This window comes from Silurus meridionalis, chromosome 6 (genome assembly GCF_014805685.1).
Source record: "Silurus meridionalis isolate SWU-2019-XX chromosome 6, ASM1480568v1, whole genome shotgun sequence".
NCBI classification, from domain to species: domain Eukaryota; kingdom Metazoa; phylum Chordata; class Actinopteri; order Siluriformes; family Siluridae; genus Silurus; species Silurus meridionalis.
Genome location: NC_060889.1, coordinates 15595698 through 15621634, shown reverse-complemented (window position 1 = coordinate 15621634; position 25937 = coordinate 15595698). Strand labels below are relative to the sequence as shown.

Below are 25937 nucleotides of genomic sequence, written 5' to 3'. Positions count from 1 at the left end.
GCTTCGAAAGCCTCTGATAGAGAAGAGACGTAGAGAACGTATCAACTCAAGCCTGGAGCAGCTCAAGGGGATTATGGTGGATGCCTACAATTTGGATGTGAGTTAACTTAAAAACAAAATAATAACAATAATAATAATAATAATAATAATAATAACATTCACGTTTTCTCATATATACATATATTTACCACCTACACTATTATACTATTGTCTTTTTGTGTTCTGGAGTAAAATAAGCATGAACAACTCTGCTATTTATAAAGCTATTTTTATTATTCTGTTCTTTTTGTTAAGCAATCAAAGTTAGAAAAGGCAGATGTTCTAGAGATAACTGTGCAACACATGGAGGGCCTTCAAAGGGGCTTCGGTCCAGGTGAGACTATTAAAATGCTCTTATGACTTCTGAGTTATAAAAACCATGTATTAAATTAGTATGCAACATTTAACATTTTAACAAAATTTTTTTAACAGCACCCAATCAAGGACCTAGTGTGGCTTTTGAATCGCGTCAGAGATACAGCAGTGGTTATATCCAGTGCATGCATGAGGTGCATAATTTGCTCCTCAACTGCTCTGGCATGGACAAATCACTCGGTGCTCGTCTTCTAAACCACCTGCTAAAGGCTCTCCCTCAAATCAGTGGAGAAAGCAGTGCTACTGCCACCAGTCCTCTTCCTACCTCACCTACTCAGTCTCCGCTGGCTCATCCCTCCTTTCAAGCCCGTCCTCTGCACCTACACACCCCTCCTTCTCCTGCAAGCCCTTCCTCACCCAGCAGCCCCCGTTGCTCTCCTGGAATCCTCTTGCAGAGAGAGGGGGCTGGAATGAGGATCTCCCCGCCTGGATCACCCTCCCCCCAACCTCTATCCCCTTCTGCCCTTCCCCCTGCCTTCCCAGGGGGTGACCCTTCAATGTGGAGACCATGGTGAAGAAGTGAAACCCTCTACCACTTTTAACTGGCCCTGTCCCCCCTTCTTCCACTGTTCCCTAATAGTGTCCATTACATCCTCATCTCCTGGGATGTTTGAGTGCTAGGCCTTTTCACTCGGAGAGCAGAGAGGTCAAAGAATAATAGTAGGTCTCTGAGCCCCTGGGGCTTTTGTGGCATCGTTTGAAGCACTATTCTTTATGGTTGATTTACTACGCTGTGGGCTTGTTTGGAAATTTAAAAAACAAAGGGGAACCACTGCCAAGGATGCTCACTTAGAACTGAGCACATGTGAAAAAAGAATTGTTGCTTTATTACTTAATGGTACTGTTATTTTGGTATACCAGGAAGCAATGTACTTTGTGTAATTGTATTTCACTTTGAAAATATGTTTTAAATGGTTCTTTGCTTCTTTTTATTTACTTTTCCATTCTTTTTTTTATTAAAGTGTACTCACTAAAGTGTAGTGTGGCCTGATGCCTTTTTAAAACTATACCTCTAATCAACTGATAGTGACCGGTTTCTGTTACAAAATAATCTACATGTATTGGTATGTCCTGAATGCATTGACTATGTTAATGTGTGCATGAAAACCCATGACCTCTGACATTTTTCTTTCTGACACTTGATGTTTAGCCTGTACTGGTCCCCACTTGTTTCACTTGGAGCATTTTGTATTAAAAGTTAGGTTCAGGTGAAAAACATACTCTATTTGTATGCCCACTCTGTGTGCTGGGTATCTGAATATGCTGTACAAATTCCATGAATAAAGAAATGAGCATCCACAATGTGCTGTTTATTAATTCATTGAAAGTAGATTTAAAACACAAACAATCGATTATCTGCATATCTAAATCAATCATTTGGAAGGGATACAATTCAGGACCATATATTTATATATATATATATATATATATAAGACCCAATAGACAATCCAAGTAATGACTGATGCCAGATTGGGAGAGTTTGGGTTGGAGTTAGCGTTACAACCGCCTTGTCAAATTAAAGGACTGGGATTGTGTTGCTAATTAAATTGTAAAACATCTGGATCTAGACATCTAGAAAACAGTTACAGCTGCCTTATTGTATATTAAAGATTTTTAATATAGCATCAGCTTCTGTTTGTGTTGTACCCACTGTCCAGGCAGAGAGACAGAGCTGGGAAGGATGTGCTGCAAATTAAAAGAGCAATAAAAGATGCAGATGGAAATGTGTTGACTAGTGAGGAGAGTGTGTTAAGAAGAGTATTTTGAGAAGCTGATGAATGAGAAAAACAAGAGTGAGAGAAGGTTGGAAGATGTGGAGATGGTGAAGCAGAAAGTAGATAGGATTAGTAAGGAGGAAGAGCAGCAATTTAGAGAATGAAGAGTGGAAAGTCAGGTAGACCATATGACATACCGGTAGAAGCATGGAGATGTTTAAGAAAGATGGCAGTGAAGTTTTTAACAAGATTGTTTAACAATATTTTGGAAGGTGAGAAGATGCCTGAGGAATGAAGTAGGAGTTTGCTGGTACTGATCTTCAAGAACAAGGAAGATGTGCAGACCTGCAGGTGAATAAAGTTGATCAGTCACACAATGAATTTATGGAACGGGTAGTGGAAGCCAGGCTGAGAAAAGAGGTGACCATCTGTGACCAACAGTATGGTTTCATGCTGAGAAAGAGCACAACGAATGCAATATTTGCTTTGAGGATGTTAATGAAGTATAGAGGAAGTCAGAAGGAGTTGCATTGTGTGTTTGTGGATTTAGCAAAAGCGTACAACAGGTTGCAGAGAGAGGAGCTGTGGTATTGTATGAGGAAGTCAGGTGTGTCAGAGAAGTATGTGAGGGTGGTACAGGACATGTATAAGTACAGTGTGACAGCAGTGAAGTGTGCAGTAGGAATGATAGACTGGTTCAAGGTGGAGGTTGGACTGCATCAAGGATCGGATCTGAGCCCTTTCCTGTTTGCAGTGGTGATGGACAGGTTGACAGACGAGGTCATACAGGAGTCTTCATGGACTATGATGCTTGCAGATGATATTGTGATTTGTGGTGAGAGTAGTGATCAGGTTGAGAAGATCAGGTGGAGGTACGTGCTGGAGAGAAGGGGAATGAAAGTTAGTAGGAGTAAGACAGAGTACATGTGTGAATGAGAGGGAAGGCAGTGGAGTGGTGCGGTTACAGGGAGAAGAGGTGGTGAAGGTGGATGAGTTTAGGCACCTGGGGTCAACAGTGCAAAGGAATGCAGAGTGTGTTAGAGAAGTAAGAAAGAAAGTAGTCATGCAGGGTGGAGTGGGTGGAGAAGAGTGACAGGAGTGATTTGTGATAGTATGGTATCTGCAAGAATGAAAGGGAAAGTTTATAGGACTGTGGTGAGACCTGCAATGTTGTATGGACCAGAGACAGTGGCTTTGAGTAAAAGACAGGAGGCGGAGCTGGAGGTGGGAGTATTGAAGATGCTGAGATTTTCATTGAGAGGAACAAGGATGGACAGAATTAGAAAGGATTAGGATCGAGGAGGAAAAGAGGAAGGCCAAGGAGTTTATGGATGTGGTGACAGAAGACATGCTGGTAGTTGGGTTGAAAGAGGCAGATGTAGATGACAGAATAGTATAGAGACGGATACCTAATGGCGACCCCTAATAGGAGCAGCCGAAAGAAGAGGAAAAAGAAGTAGAAGAGGAAAAAGAAAAAGAAGTAAAGAGGAAGAAGAAAAAACAAGTGGAAGAGGAAGAAGAAAAAGAAGAGGAAGAAGATCAGCTACTGTTTGTAACTGTTTAAAATCTTAAAAGTCATGCAAAAGATTTGAGTATAATTAAAATAAATCAAATAGTTTGCTTTACAAAGTCTGATTGTTTAAATATTTGTGGGTGTTTCCTGCTAACATCTGCAGTTACAAGGGCTAAAGTGAATATAAAGCTATAATGTAAAAATAATTTGAGTAAAAATGTAATGAAAGAAAAAAAACTTCATTTGTAGCTGTGTCATTCTAAGTTAATGAACCAAGTCATTCGGAAAAAGCAAAGCGGTCCGTGGGGGCCACCTACAGGTACAGATAAGTTTTTTTTTTGCCAGCTTTGTGATCTACTTATTAGTGTGACAATATTTTAGACTACAAAGTGGTTTAAAATGAAACCAAAGAATTTACATCTTTTTAAAGTGATTAATGTATAATAACAACCTAAGAGTGTTTTAAATAAGAGTGTAAAATTAATGAACTAAATAATAAAATTGGCTGTATTTAATAGTCTCACACATGCTAAGTTCAGTCCCACTTTTAAACACTCTTTTCTATAATAACAAACCTCTTTTAAACATAATACTTTGACTGTACTGATTAAAAAAACAAACAGGTTCATCACTGTGATTAGTGTAAATGTATGCTGGAGGAAGCTGCCACAGGCACAGTGCTATTGATTATTTCACCTATAGTCACTTTGAGAGTACATGTAAACTGTGTGGTAAGATGAAGTGTATATGAAAATTCAGGCCCAGAATTGCCACATGGTTAAATGGATAAATTTAGAGAAAAGTGTCACTGCTGAAAAGAAATAAATAAAATAATAATATTTTTTTTTTCTGAATGAAGAACTTTATCCCGTGGTAAACCATTTCTAACCTTTTTCAAGATGACAATGTCATACACAGAGGAGGACGAATTGCTGATTGGTTTGAGAAGTATGAAAATGTTATCATATGCTGTGACTTTCTCAGTCATTTTATCTAAACCCAATCTTGACCTTACCCAACACACCACAACCCATAATTTGTACTATATTCTTGAGTGACATGATGGACACTGCAAATAAATACACCTATGTGTATCAATTTGCAAATTGAGTAAATTAATGCAGCTTAATACACAAAACATCTCACTTATTAATTTAGAGCTATATCACAGTTATATCAGTCTTGAGAAAATTCTTTAAATGTCTAAACCATCTCAGAAGGAACTAAAATTCCTAGACAGCTGTAAACATATACAGAAGCCATGCATCTAAACTTTTTAGAGTTAACCCTTTATTGGATTACACTTGCACTGACTTAAATAACAATTTTAACCAGTATAAACAAATTAATTATTTTCCCTGCAAGTCTGTTATAAGGCTTGTCACAACACTGTTTTTGCATGTATCTGCATGTAGCGTATAGTGGAAAAAGGAAGAGGTTAATTAATAGGCTATATAATAAAATACTTATGAAAAGCTTTGAATTCATAAAGGCCTGAGTGTTCAGTCACATATGAGGCATTGAGTACTACCATTAGGTGTGACACGACAATTTGTAATCAAAACTGATACAATTCTGCAGTTATTATGATGTTTATATAGTTTTATATTAAGTGAATTAACTGGTCACATTAAGTTGAATTAATTATGTCAACTTACTGTCAACTGGACTTTTAATAAGGCCACAAACATTGATGTTATTATAATATAGAGAAGTTTGCATTACATAACTGCTTGTGAGTAGAAAAATGCAAAAACAACTGGTGATTTTAAACGTGTCTTGGAATGAACCCTTGCCTTAATCTTTACTTGTTTCGATAATGTCAGTTTTTTTTAAGAGTCAGATGGGAACCATGTGTGTTTTGTTTGCTGTCCAGCAGGAAGAGTTGAATGAATGAGTGCATTTGTTCTGCTGAATGGAGTACAGTAAGGAACAGAAAAACAGTCGAGTTGAGCTAACAACACACCACTCACAGCTGAGCCTCTTAGTGTCTCTTTGGCCAAATGAAGAACACATGAAAGTGTGCATTCTTAGTAATAAATGAAAGCAAGTCTATACACTATACAACCATATGTCATATAGTGTGTGTGTGCAAAGATTTCCAAATGTTCTGAGGCAACAAATCAAAGGGTGAGTTTATGGTTATCCCCTAGACAGAATCTGCTTTCTGTATTAACTGCTTTCAACGTTTAACCCATTTTTTGCTACATCTCCATATCATAGGTTTCATAGCAGCAAAATAAAAAAAAAAACATATAAAAAGGTGTCAGATTTAAAACTATGTGAAGAACCCAAAACGAGTGGTTTCCGGCAGAAAATGTAAAACCCCTTTCAAAAGCCAGAACTGTTTCATCAAGGCTGGGACTTTGCATTGCCTTTTTGAATACAAGTGTGTATTAAATGTCACTGAAGGAGCGGCACCTAATGTGGGCTTATTTTAGAATGGGCTTGAGCTAAGTGGAGAAATTACACACCGCACACACAGGACAGAGAAAGACAGAGAGATTAAGAGAGAGAGAGAGAGAGAGAGAGAGATGCAATGGGGGATGGGGGACTGCTATAGACTCGGTTAGGTTGCATGTACCTGATAAACACACTAAAAGGGAATGAGAAAATAACAGGAGTGTGTTTTATTCAAGAAGCTCTCACAACGTCAGCTCGACTGCGTTTTTGTTTTCCCTCCTATACCACAAGAGCATATTTCAGTGTACTCTCTCTCTCTCTCTTTCGCTCTCTCTCACACACACACACACACACACACACACACACAAAGTGGACCGAAGAACCAACTATATACCAGGAATGACCGAGTTCTCAGGCCGCTAGGCGAAATTTCACACAAATTCTTCACTCGGCGCGGCTTCAGCTTCACATCTGAACAACTCTGTAAGTAAACAAGCGTCTCAAATCCTCCCAGAAATAGATTAGGGATGGTTTTCTAGAAATCCCATTGCGATTTGCAATAGAACCAAACCCCATCTCAAAGTTTGACACGCAGCAATTGTTTGGCCGCTTTTTTCACTAAAATGTGTGTGTGTGTGTGTGTGTGTGTGTGTGTGTATATATATATATATATATATATATATATATATATATATATATATATATATATAATAAAATGTCTGAGGCAAGTTTTCCCTGAGATTTAGGTTGTTTTATTTATATATATATATATATATATATATATATATATATATATATATATATATATATAATTTCTTCTGTATTGTGTTTTCTTTAGTACTAAAATGATCCCAGGTTGTTGTTTTTTTTTTGCATGGCAGGACAATAAAATTACACAGGATGTAATTTTCCACTGTGTGAAATGATCAATTTCCTTCTTAAAGCAACAATGAAACAGAAAACGTTATTATTGTTTTTTGCTTTTATAGATTTGTTTAGTCATCACACACTTGAAGTAACTAAAGTCTATGCTGAAACAAATCATATGATTAAAACAAATAATTAATATATATTCATTGTCATAATAAGACAGATATAATTTTATTTAGATGGCTTTGTGCTTACTTATCTGTTCACTATTGAGATGGATTTTTTTTTTAACAGTCCTTACGTCGATGTACACTGGTAGTCTTACCTACTTTGAAATTAATCAGATTATTCTGACTGGTTGATTAGTGAGGCTAAGCTTGTTCGGGTTATCCCATTTCAGCCATTAACTATTGTGCTGTCCATGATTTACACTTATAACCTAAGGTACATAAATTGTATGCAAAATTATTTGCTCAGTCAACAAACTAGAAACTTTTAAAAGTAAAATACTTTTCACTCAATAAAAGCTGAAACGTATTTAAAACACATCAGACTTACCAACATGGATTAAAGCAATGCACATATGAGTTTTTTCAACCCATCTGTTCTTTGACTGGTATTAATGGAAAAATGTTTACTCTAGGTTGTATGTCTTAAGGGAAATCTGATTGTTTAGGAGAATGAAGTAGGAGTATTTTAAATAAAATATTAAGCACATGCCATCAATGATTTAAAATTTATTTAAGCCGGGGATTTGATTTTTTCTTGACATCAATCCTAAACAAAATCATATCTTTATAAACCCTGTCTTGTAAACAACTGCCATATTATAGCAACAACCCTTTTAGACACAGCTAAGGTTTTCATACCACTGCTTGCAGCATTTGCTCTCCATCTACTGGACTCTCCATCTGTCTTTTCCACATCAGCTCCACAACTCCCCTAAATAATACATGTCTCTGTGAACATGGTCCTGCTTGATAAAAGATTAATGTGGAGAAACTGGGCCAGAAGGCTACATGGGTTTCTTTTCATCCCAGCTTTCAGGTCTGTGGTTTTTAGCCCTGATGAAAGTGACCCAACAATAGCCCAAATGCATTCTGCCTGAACCCAGTTGAATAATGTCTGAAACAAATAAGACAGTCATAACAAGCTCTAGTCTCTAGTATATTCTGTAGTGATGGGATATTTAAAATATATTCCATAGTATATAACCCAAATTCCAAAGTAGTGTGGAACTTGTGTAAAATGTAAATAAAAACAATGCAATGATTTGCAAATCCCATAAACCCATATTTTGAAAATATAACTAAGAAACTGAGGAAATTTACCATTTTAATGTACCATTTTAAGAAAAAATAAGGCAATGTTGTATTTGGCCTCAACATGTTCTAAAAAAGTTGGGACAAGTGGCAAAAAGGCTAAAAAGTAAGTGCTTCTACAAGAAACAGCTGGAGGAACATCTGGAAAAATCTCTGTGTGCAAGGGACAAAGGTGAAAACCAATATTGGATGCCTGTGATCTCTGGGCCCTCAGGCATCACTGCATTAAAAACAGACATGGTTTTGTTTAGGAAATCACTGCACGGGTTTAGAAACACCCATGAAATCATTGTCTGTAAACACAGCTTGCTGTGTCATTCACAGTGCTCATTAAAACTTTATCATGCAAAGAAGAAGCCACGTGTGAACATGATCCAGATATGCCACCATCTTCTCTGAGCCAAAGCTAATTTAAAATGTACTGGGGCAAAATGGAGAACTGTTCTATGGTGAGACAAATCGAAATTTAAAATTCTTTTTAAAAACTATGAAAGCCACATCTTGTGTATTAGAGAGGAGAGGGACCATAAAGTTTTTCATTAGAGCTTAGTTCAAAAGCCAGCATCTCTGCATTTTTAATTGTAAGGGAGGTGGTTGTTAAGGCATTGGACTTTGGATTGGCATTAGACTTTGGTTCAGAAGGTCATGAGTTCAAATTCCAGCACCTCCAATCTGCTGTTGCTGTGCCCTTGAGCAAGGCCCTTAACCCTAAACTGCTCGGATGTAAGTTACTCTGGATAAGGGCGTCTGCCAATGCCATAAATGTAATTGTATAGGGGGCTTTTGTGCCAATGAAATAGGCAACTTTCACATCTGGTAAGGTAACAACAATGCTGAAATGTATATACAGGTTTGGAACAACAAATCCTTTTTCCAGATGACATAGTTTTTAGGGAAAGCCTTGTAAAATTCAGCAAAGACAATGCTAATTCGCATACTGCATTTATTGCAATAGCATGGCTGCCTGCAGTCCAGACTTCTGACCTTTTGAAAACATTTGGCATTTCATGAAACAACAAATAAGACAAAGAAGCACCAAGACTGTTGAGCATCTAGAATCCTGTATCAGGCATAAATGGGACAACATTCTTCTCCCAAAACTCCAGCAATTGGTCTCCTCAGTTCCCAGACATATACAGACTGTTGTGAAAAGAAGAGGGAATGCTACATGCTGGTAAACATGGCCCTGTCGCAACTGTTTTAAGATGTGTTGTAGCCATCAAATGCTAAATTATTCTATTCTATTGCGTTTAAAATTTAGGTTTATGAGATTCATTAGATTTTGTTATATTTACCTTTTAAAAATGTTTTCCGACTTTTCAAAATTGGCGTTGTATATGCTCTAAACAGATCGAGATAAATACTTTTTGACCTGGCTGGCTGCTTCTTCTGTTCGCTGCTCTCGTTAGGGGTCACCACAGTGCATCATCCGTCTCCATACCCCCCTGTCCCCCACATCTGCCTCTTTCAACTACCTGCATGTCTTCCCTCACCACATCCATAAACCTCCTTCTTGGCTTTTCTCTTTTCCACATTCCTGGTGGCTCCATCCTCCTTTCTCCTATCGATGTACACCATGTCCCTCCTCTGCACATGTCCAAACCATCTCAATCCGGTCTATCTCACTTTGTCTCCATTATGTCCTACATGTGTGGTCCCTCTAATAAACAAATTTTTAATCCTTTCCATTCTTGTTATTCACATTGAAAATCTCTGCATCTTCAGCTCTGCCACCTCCAGCTCCACCTCCTGTCTTTTAGTTTAAGCCACTGTCTCTAAACCATACAACATCGCAGGTCTCACCACAGTCCTATAAACTTTCTTTTCACTCTTGCAGATACTCTTCTATCACAAATCACTCCTGCCACTTTTCTCTACCCACTCCACCATGCCTGCACTCTTTTCTTCACTTCTCTAACACACTCTTCTTAAGCTTGCACTGTTGACCCAGGTTGCTTTTCTGCAAACAGAAAAGGGCTCATTGCCAATCCTTGATGAAACCCCACCTTCTCTCTCGTCACCCTGTCGTATTCTTTCTCTAGATCCACAAACACTACTGACCTTCTCTAAACTTATTCGTCAACATTCTCAAAGCAAATATTAAGTTTGTAGTGATCTTCCTCGGTATAAAAAAGTACTGTTGCTCACAGATGGTCACCTCTTCTCTCAGCCTGGCTTCCACTACTCTTTCCCATAACTTAATGGTGTGACTGATCAACTTTATACCCCTATAGTTACAGCAGGTCTGCACATCTCCATTATTCTTAAAAAATTGGTACCAGCAAACTCCTTCATTCCTCAGGCACCCTTTCACCTTAAAAAATGTAGTTAAACATACTGGATAAAAACTACACTGCAATCTCTCCGAAACATGTCCACACTTCTACTGGTATGTCATCTGGTCCAACCGACTTTTCACTCTTCATCCTCTTAAACCCTGCTTTCACTTACTCCTTACTAATTCTATCCACTTCCTGCTTCACCAACTCCACATCGTCCAACCTTCTCTGTCTTTCATTTTTTGTCATACGTCAGCTGCTCAAAATACTCCCTCCATCTTAACACACTCTCGTCACTAGTCAACACACATTCATCTTTTATTGCTCTTACTTGTAGCAGTTGGTACAAGTCTCTTTCTTCTTTCATAGTGTCTAACTTCTCATACAACTCCTTATATGCCTTTGCCTTTGCATTAGCCACATCCCTCGCCACCAGCTTCCTCAACTCCTTTTTTATCATCTCACTGCTGATCTCAATTCTGTTTTGCCAACCTCTTTCTCCTTGTGCTCTCCTGTACTTCCTCATTCCACCACCACTTCTCTTCGTCTTCCTTTGTTTTTCCAGATCATTTCTGCAGTAGTTGCCCAATCGTCCAGCAAACATTTATTCCTAGGTACGCTCTCCACCACTTCATGTAATTCACTCCAGAATTTTTCCTGTTCACAACCCACTTGTGGCGCATAGGCACTGATGGCATTTAGCAACACCCCTTCAACTTCCAGCTTCACATTCATCCCCCTATTAGAAACTCTCTTTATCTCCACTAAACACTTACTGTGTTCTTTCTTCAGAATCACTACTACACTATTTCTATTTCCATCCACATCATGATAGAACAGTTTAAAGCCACCTCCAATTTTCCGGGTTTTACTCCCTTTGTACTTGGTTTCCTGTACACACAACATATCTACCTTTCTCCTCTCCATCATATCAGCTCCCTCTCTCTTTACCAGTCATAGTACCAACATTTAAAGTACTAACCCGAACCTCCACTCTCTTACACTTTTCCTTTCCCTGCTGTCTCTGTAGACGTCTTCTTCTTCTCCTTCTCCTCCTTTGGCCAGCAGTAGCCCAATTTCCACCGGTACCCTGTTGGCTAACAATACCTGCAGAGGTCGTTGGTAAACGGTATAAAATTCAGGTTTGTGATCCGCATTTTTGATTTGGCATATGTTTTATGCTGGATGCTCTTCCTAATGCAAACCCCATTTATCCGGGGTTTTGACCTTCACTAAGAGTGCACTGGCTTGTGCAACTCTATTGACTGAGTTTTTGACCTGGCTGGCTTGATATAAGTTAATATCGCTCTGGGTGGAACTCTAGTCCTTCTCATGGCACCAGCCCAAGTTTGTATATTATTACAATAATATAAGGGACAGAAAGGTATCTTATATTTAAATAACTACTATCTGCTTTAACTACAATGGATTGGATTCATTAGCTAATTGACAGAGAAAATCAATAATATATTAGACAGATAATCAAGCCAAGGTGTTTGGTTTATTAATAGTCTAAGAAGGCTTAGATTAGAGAGAGACAAATTGAAACCCTTGCATTGTCCTAGCCATGCATAAACTCATGCGTTTCTAATCATGTTATTCTAAACATATGATCGATCAGGTTTTCTGTTCAAAGACTGTCTAAAAAGCACTGTCATAGACAGTTTCTACAGTCTCTATCCTGTTGAGAGTTGCTCAATACAGCATGCTGTCTTGAATTTTCCTTACTCTCTTCAATATGTGAAATTCAAACATGATGTCTGTCTTTTTGAACTTCAGCGAGAAAAATGTAGACACACTCTGTTATGGCCTTCAGTATTCATGAATCCTCTTTGATCTCATTCATCTACTGCTAGAGAATGCATACACCAGACTTTCAATTATGGTTCCATATGTTATATCTAGTTATGTTTATTTAACATGACACATTGCTTGGTTAAATGAATACTTTTTATTGTACAGATTGAAAATTATTTTGTCAGGGTTGTGTATAGGATTTACAAAAGTGTTGCAACATGTAGACAAGATATAAGCATTCACAGGATATTCGTATTATTGAACAAAATTATTGTTATTCATGGTCCCTGGTGGTCTAGTGGTTAGGATGCGGCGCTCTCACCGCTGCCGCCCTGGTTCGAGCCCCGGTCAGGGAACCATCCAGCTTAAAAACATGTGCCAAATCAAACATGCGGATGATCTGCTGTGGTGACCCCTAGTGGGAGAAGCCGAACGAAAGTTTATGGTTATGACCATCGTGTAAAAACGGCAACTACAGTCTATTCCAAATTCAAGTTTTTTTGTGAGTTAATGTTAGTCATGAGTTCTTAAATTATCTCTTTCGTTTTGTAGTCTGGTTTCATTCTCATGACTTTTTTCCATGTTCCTTTTTTTCCCCCTGTATTCCCAAACAGTGTCACCACTTCATTTGCATCATTTATAGTGTTGTAAACACCTCTACTCTCCAGTCTATTTACAGTCTAATTATTCATCTTTTCATTGATTTTAATCTATATATAATTTCCCTTTACATCAGTTAAAACAAGCAAGTTCCTCCTTTGCTCTGTTTGATTATGAAATTATGAACACTGCTTCCGAGCAATAGGTGAAATGTGTGGTACTGCTTGCTCAACCCCAATGCAATATAATGAGGATTTGTTTTTAATTAATTATTACTGTAGTTTTAAAAAAAAACGGTGTTTACATTACTATGAACGATGCGGCACACATCCATATCCATATAGTTTGTCTTTTCAGAGTGGCTTAAAAACTTCTCTCTGTTTCTCCTCTTGGCCCTCATGGTGATTATTCTGCGTTCGCAGTTTGCATACATATGAGCTCAGTGGGAAAACACAACTGCAGGTTGCTGATGTTGCTTTTTCTTTGTTTACTTGTTTACTTTGGGATGTTGGGTTACTTCAGGTGAGGGTAATAGAGCATCTAACAAAAGAGTTGCATTTGTGTAGTCGATGGAAAAGAATCACGCTCGACTTGCAGAGGTTTGCAAATTGATTTTCGTGCATTCGACTTCATCCGCACCGCTGGCATGTTACGTCACACAGCGGCGTAGATTAAGCTGCGTTGAAGCCGCTCCAAAACACACCCACTCACTCCCCCTCCTCTAAGCGAAAACATACATCTCTGTCTCTCCGTCCATGTCTCTGTAAAACACAAAGCGCGCGCCATCATCTCCATCGGCTGTTGCTCAGAATCATCGTGCGCGAGCGCGGGCGCGAGAACAGTTACTTCCGTTGTCCTTGTAGCTGGACGTGTTTGGTGTCTATGGATCGGTTGCACGGTATCGTGGTGGTCGGATGGATCTGAACCGCTCCTGCCGATCTTAGCCGACATGCGCCGGCTTTCTGCCGACACCGGCCCGGCTTCATCATGCTGTTCAGACTGTTTACGAGGTAAGCTCGGGCAGCAATCATTGATTTGAAGGCGCTGGCTGTGGGTACTGATTTTTTTTCTTTCTTTCTAAAAGCGGCTGTGGCAACCATTGTGGGAGGCGATATACCAGCAATAGCATGCATGTCAAAACAAAGGCTGTTCCGCCTCCCTGCACAACGCAGACACTTTTTCATCAATGCCCCTTCATAAGTTAAAAATTGGGATCGGATGCACTATAACACGCCGTTATCGGCCACCGCTGGTGTTTTTTGTGCATCAGATTACAGCATAAAGAGATGTTTGTTTTCTCCATTCTTGAGCTCAACGGAGCCCAGTTCTCCATACAATCATCTCCTTGTTTTGTTTTGTTTTGTGTGTTTTTTATTTACACCGAATGCTGTTATAACAGTACTCAAATATTATAATAATAATTCTGTGTGCTTGTCTAACAATTGTAGCAATGCATATAAATCAGGAATTGCAGCAAAGCCAGTTTCTGCTTCGCACGTTTCATTGGGGTTTGCACAGACATTTTAGGAGAAAGAGGGGAGGAAAGGACCACTTTCCGTCCACATCTACACCAACTCCACCCCACAGGCATATTATTCCTCCTAGTCTCCCTCTCCCTGATCATGCACTCTGTTCTTGACATGGAGCGTTTTCAAAGTCTGCTGAAACACTTCCATTGAAGCGTTTTACATTTGTTGAAATGTCAGATTACTTGACATTAGTTTTGAAAAACAATGGTCCACTTAAGCTTTTCTCATTGCATTGTCATTTAATCCAGCAGCGATTTACATGTACTATAACAGTATAATCAGTTTTGGATGATAAACATTGACAATGTTCTAGATCTGGAAGGTAGGCCCTTGAACTGGGAGTTTTTAATCATGTCCTCAATCTGTATGTATGCAAAAGTAGCAGTATGCTGATTTTGCATGCCACACAATTGCGCAGTTGTACACGCGCACACACGTTGCATTTTTATTTCCTTGGATGTGGTTGAGCCTTTTGGACAATGCATTTCCCATTTCCCCAAAATAATTTTCACGTTTAACAAATCCTAGCACACATGCTTGAGATATGCTTTTATCTTGATGTTGTATAATGTGCTGTAGTCCTGTAAAAGAGCAAAGTAAGCATGAGGTTCTCAGTGATTTACAGGCAAAATATTTATGGGTATTGTACTGCACCAGAGGAGCTGCAGGAAGAGCTAAAGCTCTCACAACCATTGCTAATTAACTGCATAAAATAATAATATTGTGTTTAAAATGCTCTTTTTTATTTACAGATTACCCTCTATTTATATATGCAATTTGGTTTTTGGGTTTCTGTACTTTTCATATGTTTTTTATTTATTTTATGTATTTTATGTTCTGCTTAGTTCACTGACAGATCTTTAGTCTACCAACATAATTATACATATTTGGTTAGTTAGATTTAATACTTCAGTTTTCCCATTAATATTCTATTTTATTGCTAGTTTCAGCTGTTATGTAAACACTTAATGTATCTTCTCTTACATCATCTACAATAAAATATTATTTTAAATATTAATTAATTTCTTTTTTTGCACCAGGAGGATGCGCCGGCTGGGATGCTATCGGATGGGGCCCATGTGGAAAGCACTCCTGGTGTTTGTGGTCATTGCCTTTGCAGGCCAGCTCTTGGGGATTCTCTTCAATAAAAGGTCAGAATATGGCCTAGTCCCACAAATTTTTTCAGAATGTTTCTAATTTATAGGTATTCATGAAGGCAGTTTTACAGTCCCTCCTACAGTAAGAAGTGCTGAAATATGTTTTTCTACCCATAATGAGAAACATGTCAAAAACAGTGTGTCACTGTATGGGTTAAAAGAACCATGTGTCAGTCAATCTGTGCAACATGTCTTTCCTCTGGGACCACTTTTATTCCTAAACCTTTTGTTTACATGAAAACCAGAATGAATACGCATTATATTGCACGATGAAGACAAAAGCAAACAAAATGTACATGTTCTTTTTTTGTTTAACAAACCACACCAACCATAAATAAATAGTGCTTCATGACTAATTGTTATAAAACAAAATAGTTATGTGCCAAATTGAAAATTGTGATAAAGTTCGACCGCAAGATTAAAAGTGTGATAAATCGAGGGACGACTTTATCATGTTTTGAGTTTGAGCCAGTCACAACATAGCAGACTTGCCCAGGATTATATAGTATATATTTTGATCTCCTACTTCTACTAAAAAAAAAACTTTAAAACCACATAATGGAAGTAAATGGTTGTGACTGTACATGTTGCTTTTAGTTTTGCTGATAAAAGGCAGTAGTCAAAATAAATGGGCTTTGAATGCTAGCTAGTTAAACAGAATTAAATAGTACTTTAAGCAGTGTGAAAAGTGTTCTTTGATATATCTGTTTCATAACTGGATTCATACTAACTTAAAGCACTGCATTAAAGCAGCTAAATATACAGACTTAAGGCACCTCCTTAAAAGCGTTTGCTTTTCAGCTTATACCACCGTTGTAAGTTTTTCTTATATGTTTGCATTTAAAAGTGTCTTAATTGCAGGTAGGAATTGAATTTATCCGTGTGGAAGAAAGAAAGAAATCCCAGACCATGCACATTGGCCAAAGGGAATTTTTCTGTCTAATATTAGTGGCTTATTGGCACTTATAATTAATGTGTTACACCTAATCAGAGGTGGCAAATGTACACACATCTTTCACTAAAGTAAAATAATAGATGCTAATGTTTTAAAATACTGGGGTGAAAGTTGAAGTACAGATTATACTTTTTTACTCAAGTTAAAGTAAAGAAGTCTGGGCTCTGACATGTAGAAAGTAAAAAGTAGCCATTACTAATACCTGTTTTAGTGTCAAGCTGGTAACTGGATTTCACATCATAATAATATTAGGGCTGTCAATCAATTAAAATATTTAATTGCAAATTAACCACACATTTGTATCTGTTCTAAATGTACCATAAAAGAATACTTTATGGTTTTAATACTGTAATCAACATGGGCATGAAGAAATATGGATGCTTTATGCAAATGTATGTTTATTATTAGTGAAACCAAAATCAACATAGAGCATGACATAAAATGTAATTATTGTAATTATGGTGTTTTAAATTGCGTAAATCGTCAGGATACCAAACAGAACTTTTGCTATGTTTCCACACGGACAGTTAATGAGGTGATACCGGACGAACTTTTATACGGATTAAACAATCAGAGAATATTAATTTTGTAATATTACATTTTGTGCATCACGGCGGACTTTGGTGCTGATTTGAGACTTGGCGCATCAGTAAAACAAATGTGATTAAAATTATTTTTCGGTGAAGTTTATTTATTTATTTTATTTAGTTTTTGCGAATGGTCCAGATTTCAGTTCATCATAAGGAAAGCGTAGGTTTCCGCTTATTTATTAGTTGTAGTATCCTCTGATGTCAAAAAAGGGCGGAGTTGAAGACATACATCACCAGATTTAGCCAATGAAAATAAAGAACTCAGTGTTGTGTATCTTTAATTCATCCACTTTTTTTGACGTCATAGGTCAATTCAACCAATAAACAAGCAGAGAAACTATGCACAGGCTACGCTACAGTACTGTACTACAGTACTCACTATAAATGTGATATTTCCAGGAATTGACACAAAATTCTCAATATATTTTTGCAAATGTTTTCTGTCTGCATTTAAAGAGTGTGGGAGGATGATTTATAGCTTAAACAAACAAACAAACAAAACAATAGTTTTTAAAAAAGCGTTTTTGAAGTGGCATCCATTTATTGCAGAAAGTAGTTTTTTCGTGGTCGGTTTTGGCAGGTAACTACTGCGATAAACAGGGACACCTGTACCAAAAACATCTACTCGGGTAGATGCTTCCCACCTCTGCACCTAATTTGCACATACTTGATAACATAATCTCAATGAAAACAGTACTTGCTGTTTAGTTGTCACTACAATTGTAGCCCCTGTGTCACTCATGTAAATAGAGGATGAACAATCGTGTCACTTTGTTGCTTGCTGGTTAGAATGGACGATTTCAGGTAGTGAGCAGAGTCATGCTGTGAATCTTTTACTCTCACAGTGTGGATTTCACAATAGATAATAAATCAGTTTTTTTCCTCATTGGTCATTGCTCATGTTTTTTTCTGTTGTGCCACATTCAGTGTGGATTATGGGCAGGTTTTCTCAACTAAATGTGTACTACACCAGTTTTAATGAGAGAATCCATACTTTTTTTTAGAAACTTTACAGCTGGCACACCAAATTTTAGCTGTGTTTCAAGTATTTTCATTTAGATTTTTCATCGTCTCTGTTGGAAACACTGATTGTGCTAGAGTCTCAGGAAGGGTTTAGCAAAGGGATGTGAGTGGGATGGAAAAATGACAGTTTCAGACATGCCAGGATTTTTTTCTAATAAAAATAGCTAATGAGCAAATCAACATATGAATCGAGAATGAATGATAGATGCACTGTAAGATATTTACTTAATTAATGTGAAATGAAAACTATGAATATACTAAATGTCTTACTTAACTATAAATAAAAAAAGCTTAGCAACAGTTAACTGTTAATTAGTGATGCCCTTTTTTTGTTGGGAAAAATAATGTTTTTGTCCAAAGAGTAAAATGTCTGAACATTATGACAATAAAAAAATTTATACACTGAACACAGCAAGCAAAGGCTGTTTGTTTTAGCTCATAATTCATGGTTTCACTAGAGCCATATTAAAAAATTATAGTGAAAATCTACTGCTCACAGTGTTACTGTCCCTGTAACATGACTTTAAGATTTAATTCATGTATTTTCCACATTATTCTAGGCAATAAGTTAACCAAGCATTTTAGAGGAAAATAAAAATTGTCAAATACTGACATTTGAAGCTCATTGGAAGAAATTCAGAATATCTCTGAGCCACGAGTATGTCAAATATAAATAAAATGAGCAATAGAAAATATCTATTTAGTCTTGTTTTTTGTTTTTTTTTTGGTATAGAACCATTTCCACTTTTTTATTGTAAAAGGTTGCCATTCAAGCATTATTAAATAATTTAACTAATTATATGTGCTTTGTTGTGTGGACCTTTAGTGTATAATCAATCTTGTAGATTTTAATGAATTACTTGGGGGATGTTCTGTTTACTAGTTCAATTCCAGCTACAGTTTTACTCAAGCTGATCACATTTACTTTGTAAAGTCAAACAGCTTGACCGGCTTCTTTCTCCATGGGTTCCATAGTTTGTTTCCCCCTTATTACCTTATGTTTATTTGTCCTCTTCTTTTCCTATCATACTCCTGTGGTGAAACAGAGGCCTTTCTGTCCGTCTCTCTCTCTCTCTCTCGCTTTCTCTTTCTCTCTCTCTCCTTTTTTATTTTTTTTGTCAAAGCAGTTTACAGTTTTTTGTCAGATAGACTCAATGGCACTTCCTTCTCAGGCTTCATGTGTACGTGTGTAGTGCCAGATATGGCTGCAGGGGCAGTTATTATTATTATTATTATTATTATTATTATTATTATTATTGTTGCCCAAACACCACATACCACGATCACCTTCACTTCACATAAGCAATTAACATTGCTTAAAGAAAATCAAAGTTCTTCTCACAGCACTGCTTAAAAAAAAAATTAATTAAACAAAATATGTATAATTGGATCAGTACAAAGCGGCTAATTTATGAATTTTTCCTGGGTTTTTCCCGGTTTCACAAACTTCAAGCCAAAAAACTGAACCCCATAACATTAGCCCAATAAAATCTCCGAATGGAAACGAAAAAACGCACCTCACCTGTGTTCTGAGCTGCACGGCTTCGGTAGAAAAAACTTCCATCGGGTGATTTTTAAACGCACGACGATGCCAAAAGATAAACTCCCGAGAGAAATTGTTGTGAAAGGAAGGAGTAAGACAGTGAACAATGACTTACTTGGTGGGCTACTGTTTAGATACAAGCCGTTGTAGTGCGTTGAGTCAGGGTGAAGGGAGAGCTCACTAAAACTCCAGTTGCAACAGAAATCATATAAGCACAGACAGGTTTCCAAATCTTGTGCTTTTTTATTTTTCTTGGCAACAGCGTTATGGGTTAGTCAAAGAAACTTAGAAATGAGCATCAGAAAATAATAAGGACATAATCCTCAGTCTCACACGCAAGCAGTAATACCGGAAGAATGCAGTGCCAGGCTATTCCCAAAATACCGCTCTGCTCTTAAAGGAAGCGCAATATATTTCACCCGTTACACCGTGTGTAATGTGTCTTTTATTAAAGCCTGTGTAAAGTACATTACTTTAGACTATAGCTATAGCTTATAGACAGGTGCGGCTTATTTATGTTAAAAATTAAAATATTTGTAAAATTCAGTGGGTGTGGCTTATATATGGGTGCGCTTTATAGTCCGGCATATCAGTATAATTGAAAATAAAAAAAATACAAGCACATTTATCAATACATATAACAAGAACAGCACATATTCACAGCCATAAAACACATCTGTAGACCTTCCATTAAACCTTTTTTACCCATTTATATAAATTACATGAACACACCCACATATACAATGAATGCTTGTTGATTATTATATATTACTACTTACATGACTATAATCATAATCACCATAATCATCAAGCCAAAACCCTATACTTATTCTATTTCTCTATTATTGTTTAACTGATATCTGATTACACACATCCCTCTCTTCTTGTTTGTCTCTTATACTGTTAGTTGGGTGCAACCGGAGCGGCCTCGATCTTTGTTCTCTATTCCCGAGAACAATCAAGGGCCTCCTCTGGGCTCCTGCAGGCCCCAAAAACACATCATGTTCCTGAAGACCCACAAGACAGCAAGCAGCACCGTTCTTAACATGCTCTACCGCTTCGGTGAGGAGCAGGGCCTGCGTTTTGCCCTACCATTGGGCTACCAGTTTGGCTACCCACTCCCTTTCATAGCCCAGAGGGTCAAAGGGTACAGGGGTCCCCATGTGGCCATGTTTGACATCATGGCAAACCACATGCGATTTTACAAGCCAGAGGTATGGAAATAAATGATGTTTACTATGTTTCAGAGTCATTGCAATACTTGTCGGTCCTCTGAATGTCATTTCTATTGATGAAGCAGTTTTGGGACCTGACATGTAACACATAGCTTTTTATCTCATTACTGTCACCCATCCCCATACAGATGATCCAAGTGACATTAACAATTTAGTGTGTTCATAACTGAACACCTATAGCCAGGAGAGTTTCACCTATCATAGGTATAAAGATGTCTGCTGAATATTTAAATAACTTCCATAATTCTAATATTGTTTCATTTTCATTAGAACAGTCCCATTACAAGCAGAGTAACAGTATTTAATCAAGTACAGGCTTCACCTGTACATCTAGAAATACTCAACTCAGTATTCAGCTCAGCCCGAAACTGTACTTCAAATTGGTTATAAAGATGTTTTACAAATTACAAAACAGACTGCTCTGCAAGAATAGTGCTCTGCATCAGTAATACTGTGTGAGTGCCCCACGCAACCAGCAACCCATCCACCTACTTTTCCACAAGATTGAGCAGCTAATATACCAGCAACATGTCTGTTAGGATTGTTCTAATGCAGACACATGTCAAATCACAAATTGTTATTCTAATTAATGTTACATTTTCTTGAGTGAAAATATATTACTAAGTAGTACTTTATCTAACTGCAGAGGACACACTGTCCTGCATAGTTTGCAGTTTAAGCTACATCCATCTCACCCAGTACATTTCTATACCATGAAGGCATAAAGACTCACACTTTGGGGAAACTTCAAACTCTATTGGGCAGTGTATCTCCATAAACTATGAACAATTTATAATTATTGTATACAGATACACAATATAAGATGAAATACTAAATGCCATATTTATTCTCTGTCCACAGGTAGAGAAAGTCATGCCTGCAGATACTTTCTATTTCTCTATTTTACGAGACCCTGTGGCATTAGCCGAGTCCTCCTATGCCTATTACAAAAATGTTGCCCCTGCCTTCCGACGTTCGAAGGGACTAGGTGACTTTGCAGATAACCCGAACAAATACTACGATCCCCGACTGCGCAACAACCACTATGCCCGCAACTTGTTGTGGTTTGACTTTGGTCTTGATCACAATGCTAACTACTCCTTGGCTCTTGCAAAGCGTGGTGAAGCAGCAGTACGACGCAACTTTAAACTTATTCTTATATCCGAGTACTTTGACCAGTCCATGGTGCTACTCCGACATGCTTTATGCTGGCCTCTGGATGCTGTTGTGTCTTTTAGCCTAAATGCTAGACAGCAGATATCCAAGAGCAGGTCAGGCTGGGTGGGAAAGGCAGCTGCTCCAGCATCTTTGCAACTGACAGAAGAGCAGCGTCAGAAGTTGCGTGAGTGGAACGCCTTGGATTGGCACCTGTACCAAGCCTTTAACAGCACTTTCTGGGATGAGGTGGAGCGATTTGGACGAGCAAGAATGGATACTGAGGTGACATTATTGAGGAGTAGGCGTGAGGTTTTGGCCCACGTTTGTCTGCGTGATGGAGGCCGGCCAGTTGAAGCTAGCCGCATTCGAGACAGGGCCATCCGTCCTTTTCAGAGTGGCCTAGTGAAGATTTTGGGTTACGAGTTGCAGCCAGGTCTGGACAATGCCACTAGGCAGGCCTGTCTGCGTATGATTAGGCCAGAGATCCAATACAAGGATCTGTTGGATCTTCGACAGTTCCCACATGCCCAGCCACGTCCAGGAGCAGCAGTGGTGACAAATGAGCTTGTTGTTAAGAAGGATTCATCACCTCATAGGACTGAACAGCATGCTGGAGAATCATTAGAAAGGGATTGGGATGGAACCTTACTGGTCCATAATCAATCCCAAGAACATGTGGACATAAAGGGAAAACTGAGATAATGAGTGAAATAGCCACACTTGTTTTCCAGATTCTTTTTGGCTCTGCTGGGCCTCTGCATTGCACTACTCAGAGCTGGAGTTAGAGACTGACTTGTTATACTTGCTCAGCTTCTAACAATCCTCTATATCTTGCCCTTTTTAAGGCATCTTGCATTATTTCATGTGACTACGATGTCACTCTGTAAAGAGCACTGAATTGAGGAATAAATACAATACAAATAGCCCCAGTATACAGTAGTAGGGAATGATGCATGCAAGGCGATGTGTGATGAAGCTCAATTACATCATGGTGCATGGTGTCAAGTATTTCTGCTGCTTTACTTGAGCAGTGATGGTACGAATGCATTTCGAATGCTACACTATTGTCTCTCAATCCAACAAACACGCTTTACCTATATGCTCCCTCCCACACGCAGACAATTTGGCGTTGAGCCACATAGCACTTTTCAGATTGACACTGCTTCTGTGCCTACTGACGGCACTGAAATAGAGTGTAAAGCCATCGACTGGAGAACAAATACCACTAAAACAGAATCATAGTTCTATAACTGTCTGGTCAGTGACATTGGTTTGGGTGCCAGCAACTGATTTGTGTTCAGTATATTACAGCAGCTGTCATCTTTTGTAGTGCAGGTCCACAGGAAAAAGGCGTACAGTTTGGAATACTACAGCCCTTTTTTTTTTTGCTATGGCAACCATAACAGGGCTTGTTATGGCTGTGGCATTTTATAATTGGTGTATTATATAAGCTACTTAAAATGTTGGTAGATGATGACACTGAACTAGATTAACATCATGTAATTGGTTTTTCAGGTTCATCAGTTGGAGTGGGTTATTCCGCTCACAGTAATCTACCTTTTGGCTGCTGTCAGAGGTTACTTTCTCTTGTTTATGTTGCGGATTTGAATATAAAAATTATTTGTCATTTCAAAGGAATTTTAACTAGAATCCTGGGTAATTAGCCTTTTAATAACAGTGAACTGATACCACTTATCAGACTTGATGTAAGTACATTTGTGCGTGATTATGCCAAGGTTTTTTTTGTGATATTGGATTGACAGAGATGAATACAGATGGCGAATGTTAATTGAATACATGAAAGCTAGAATGCCCATGAATTATTAAATACATATCCGTGTCCAAATCTAAAATCCAGAATTGAGTGATTTTGCCTTACCGTGTGAAACAAATTGGAACAGGGCTGGTTTATTAATGGTTGTTGTATTTTTTTTCTTTTAAAAATGTCATGTATGTAATGTATTTATAGTTTTCTGAAAATGCAAGTTTTTCAGTCTTGTGGTACGTAGAATGATGGTATGTAAATTTAGTATGAATTTGACTGAAATGCACCATACAGCTTGATTAAGCTGAACGTATTAACGGGTTGTTCAGCCTCCATGTTTAAAATTCTGTTTATAACTTTTATCAGTTATTATTATTAAAGCAGAACACTCCATGTGTAGTCATTCTAGGTATAGTAAGTGATGATGTGTAGTGTATGTTAAAAAGACTTTGTGCATGTTTATAAATAGCACTCACCGACACCAGTGTTTAGTAGAAATACAGATTCATCTCAACTTTTTTGTCAAACAAAATCTTGATTTTGTATTTTGCTTTTTTTCCTGGAACAAACCCACCTAAACCAGGCAATATCTATAGGAGAATTTTGGAATCAGAAAAAAATACAAACATTACATAAACAGAAACATTTCTAACAAAGCTGTTTGTTGTAGAAATATATATTTTTTTTCATATTCAAAGGTTATGTTTGTAAAAAAATGTTTAAAAAAAGTAGGGGGTTGAAAGTATGTGCCAACTAATACAGACACATATGCCAGCATATTGAATGATGTAAATGAAGCTGAACACTAAATATGACTCATTGGCCTCAACCAAAGCTTTGAATCTTTATATTCACAAAGTTTGTACTGTATTGGGGCTATCATTGGCCAACCAGTTAATATAAATGCCTAAAAGACAGTAGGGGACTGTAGGAAAGCAATATTATTTGATTTAGATGTATTGTAAACGTTATCAGCCGTTGCATAAATGGTTCCTTCTTTTTGACAACACTGAAGGAAACCTTGAGTTTAGTTTGCTCACGTTTTGCAGTTTATAATCATGTAAAAATGCTCTTATTACTGGTCATCTTGTTTCCATTATTCTGTCTACACCTGTATTAGACTGCTGCTCTGTCATGATTCTCAAGAGTAGACATCTAACAGTCGAAGATGGTACAAATAAAAACTTGAATTTACATGTATGTATTTACTTTTTTAGTTAAAGGTACACCAAAGAGTTGCCGATACATTTTAGTTATGAAATACTGAACCTGTGACTGTGAAAATGGAAATCCTAAGCTATAAATTTGTTTTGGTGTTGCTATTATGTTTAACAAAATGACCCCCCTAAGACACAGGATGTTGGAGATTGGATGCAACTTACACCAAACTAAATCCTAACAGGGAGATGTCTAAGAAATTGAAAGCAAAACGTTTTGCTGATCCAACAGTCTTTCTTTGGTACCAGAATCTTCTGTCTATGCTGCAAATTAAATGTGATACTGACATTGTCATGTTTTATCTTATAGTAAAATTTCAGTACAGTTAATATTCAATTTGAACCGTAGTAATTTGTGTATTATATTTATTCTATTTCTTTTTGTTACTTGAACACTGAAGTTTGGTTAGAAACCTTTCAAAATACCTTTATAAGCATCTTGTCTTGAATCCGTAGTTTACCTGTGTGTAGATAAATGGGGAAAAAGGTTGAATGGAATAAAAAGGAAACTTTTGATAACAGAAAAGAAATTGTTTTGTTGTTGTTTTTTTAATGAACAGATCAAGTTTCCAGTAGCTCTTTAACTGTAAAATAAATGTACCTAAAACACTGACATTTTATGCCATGAATGTGAGTAATGGTAATAATGAACAGCACATAAATAGACAGAGTGTAAACTTGTCTATCAAGACGGACACTTTTATGTAACAGAATCTTTCAAATTGTCTGACCGCCAATTAAGAAGATGGTGATATTGAATTATATTTGATTATCAGCCAGTATTTGGAGTTTGGTTCAGTATCTCCTAATGAAAATCTATTTTAATAAACTCCAAAACTCAGGTCAGTGTGC

At 37.6% G+C, this 25937-nt stretch overlaps 2 protein-coding genes across 4 annotated transcripts in view; both read left to right on the top strand.

Annotated features, from left to right (window-relative positions):
* The window catches only part of her8a (hairy-related 8a), a 2529-nt gene extending 813 nt beyond the window's left edge, over positions 1 to 1716 (top strand). For both annotated transcript variants that reach the window (XM_046851763.1, XM_046851761.1), the window contains 3 exons: positions 2 to 97; positions 295 to 373; positions 472 to 1716. In XM_046851763.1, the coding sequence (XP_046707719.1) occupies positions 2 to 97; positions 295 to 373; positions 472 to 929 (633 nt within the window). In that variant the 3' untranslated portion in view covers positions 930 to 1716. The remainder of the gene's footprint in view (position 1; positions 98 to 294; positions 374 to 471) is intronic.
* Positions 1717 to 6151: 4435 nt separating this feature from the next.
* gal3st4 (galactose-3-O-sulfotransferase 4) lies at positions 6152 to 25615 on the top strand. 2 transcript variants are annotated; one of them, XM_046851759.1, is made up of 4 exons: positions 6152 to 6528; positions 15483 to 15593; positions 20618 to 20924; positions 21807 to 25615. In XM_046851759.1, exons 2-4 carry the CDS (start codon positions 15487 to 15489, stop codon positions 22803 to 22805), a joined length of 1413 nt encoding a protein of 470 aa, XP_046707715.1. In that variant the 5' UTR covers positions 6152 to 6528; positions 15483 to 15486; the 3' UTR covers positions 22806 to 25615. The 2 variants fall into 2 exon arrangements, with proteins under 2 accessions (XP_046707715.1, XP_046707714.1); XM_046851758.1 differs by lacking the exon at positions 6152 to 6528 and adding an exon at positions 12703 to 13923.
* Positions 25616 to 25937: the final 322 nt, after the last annotated feature.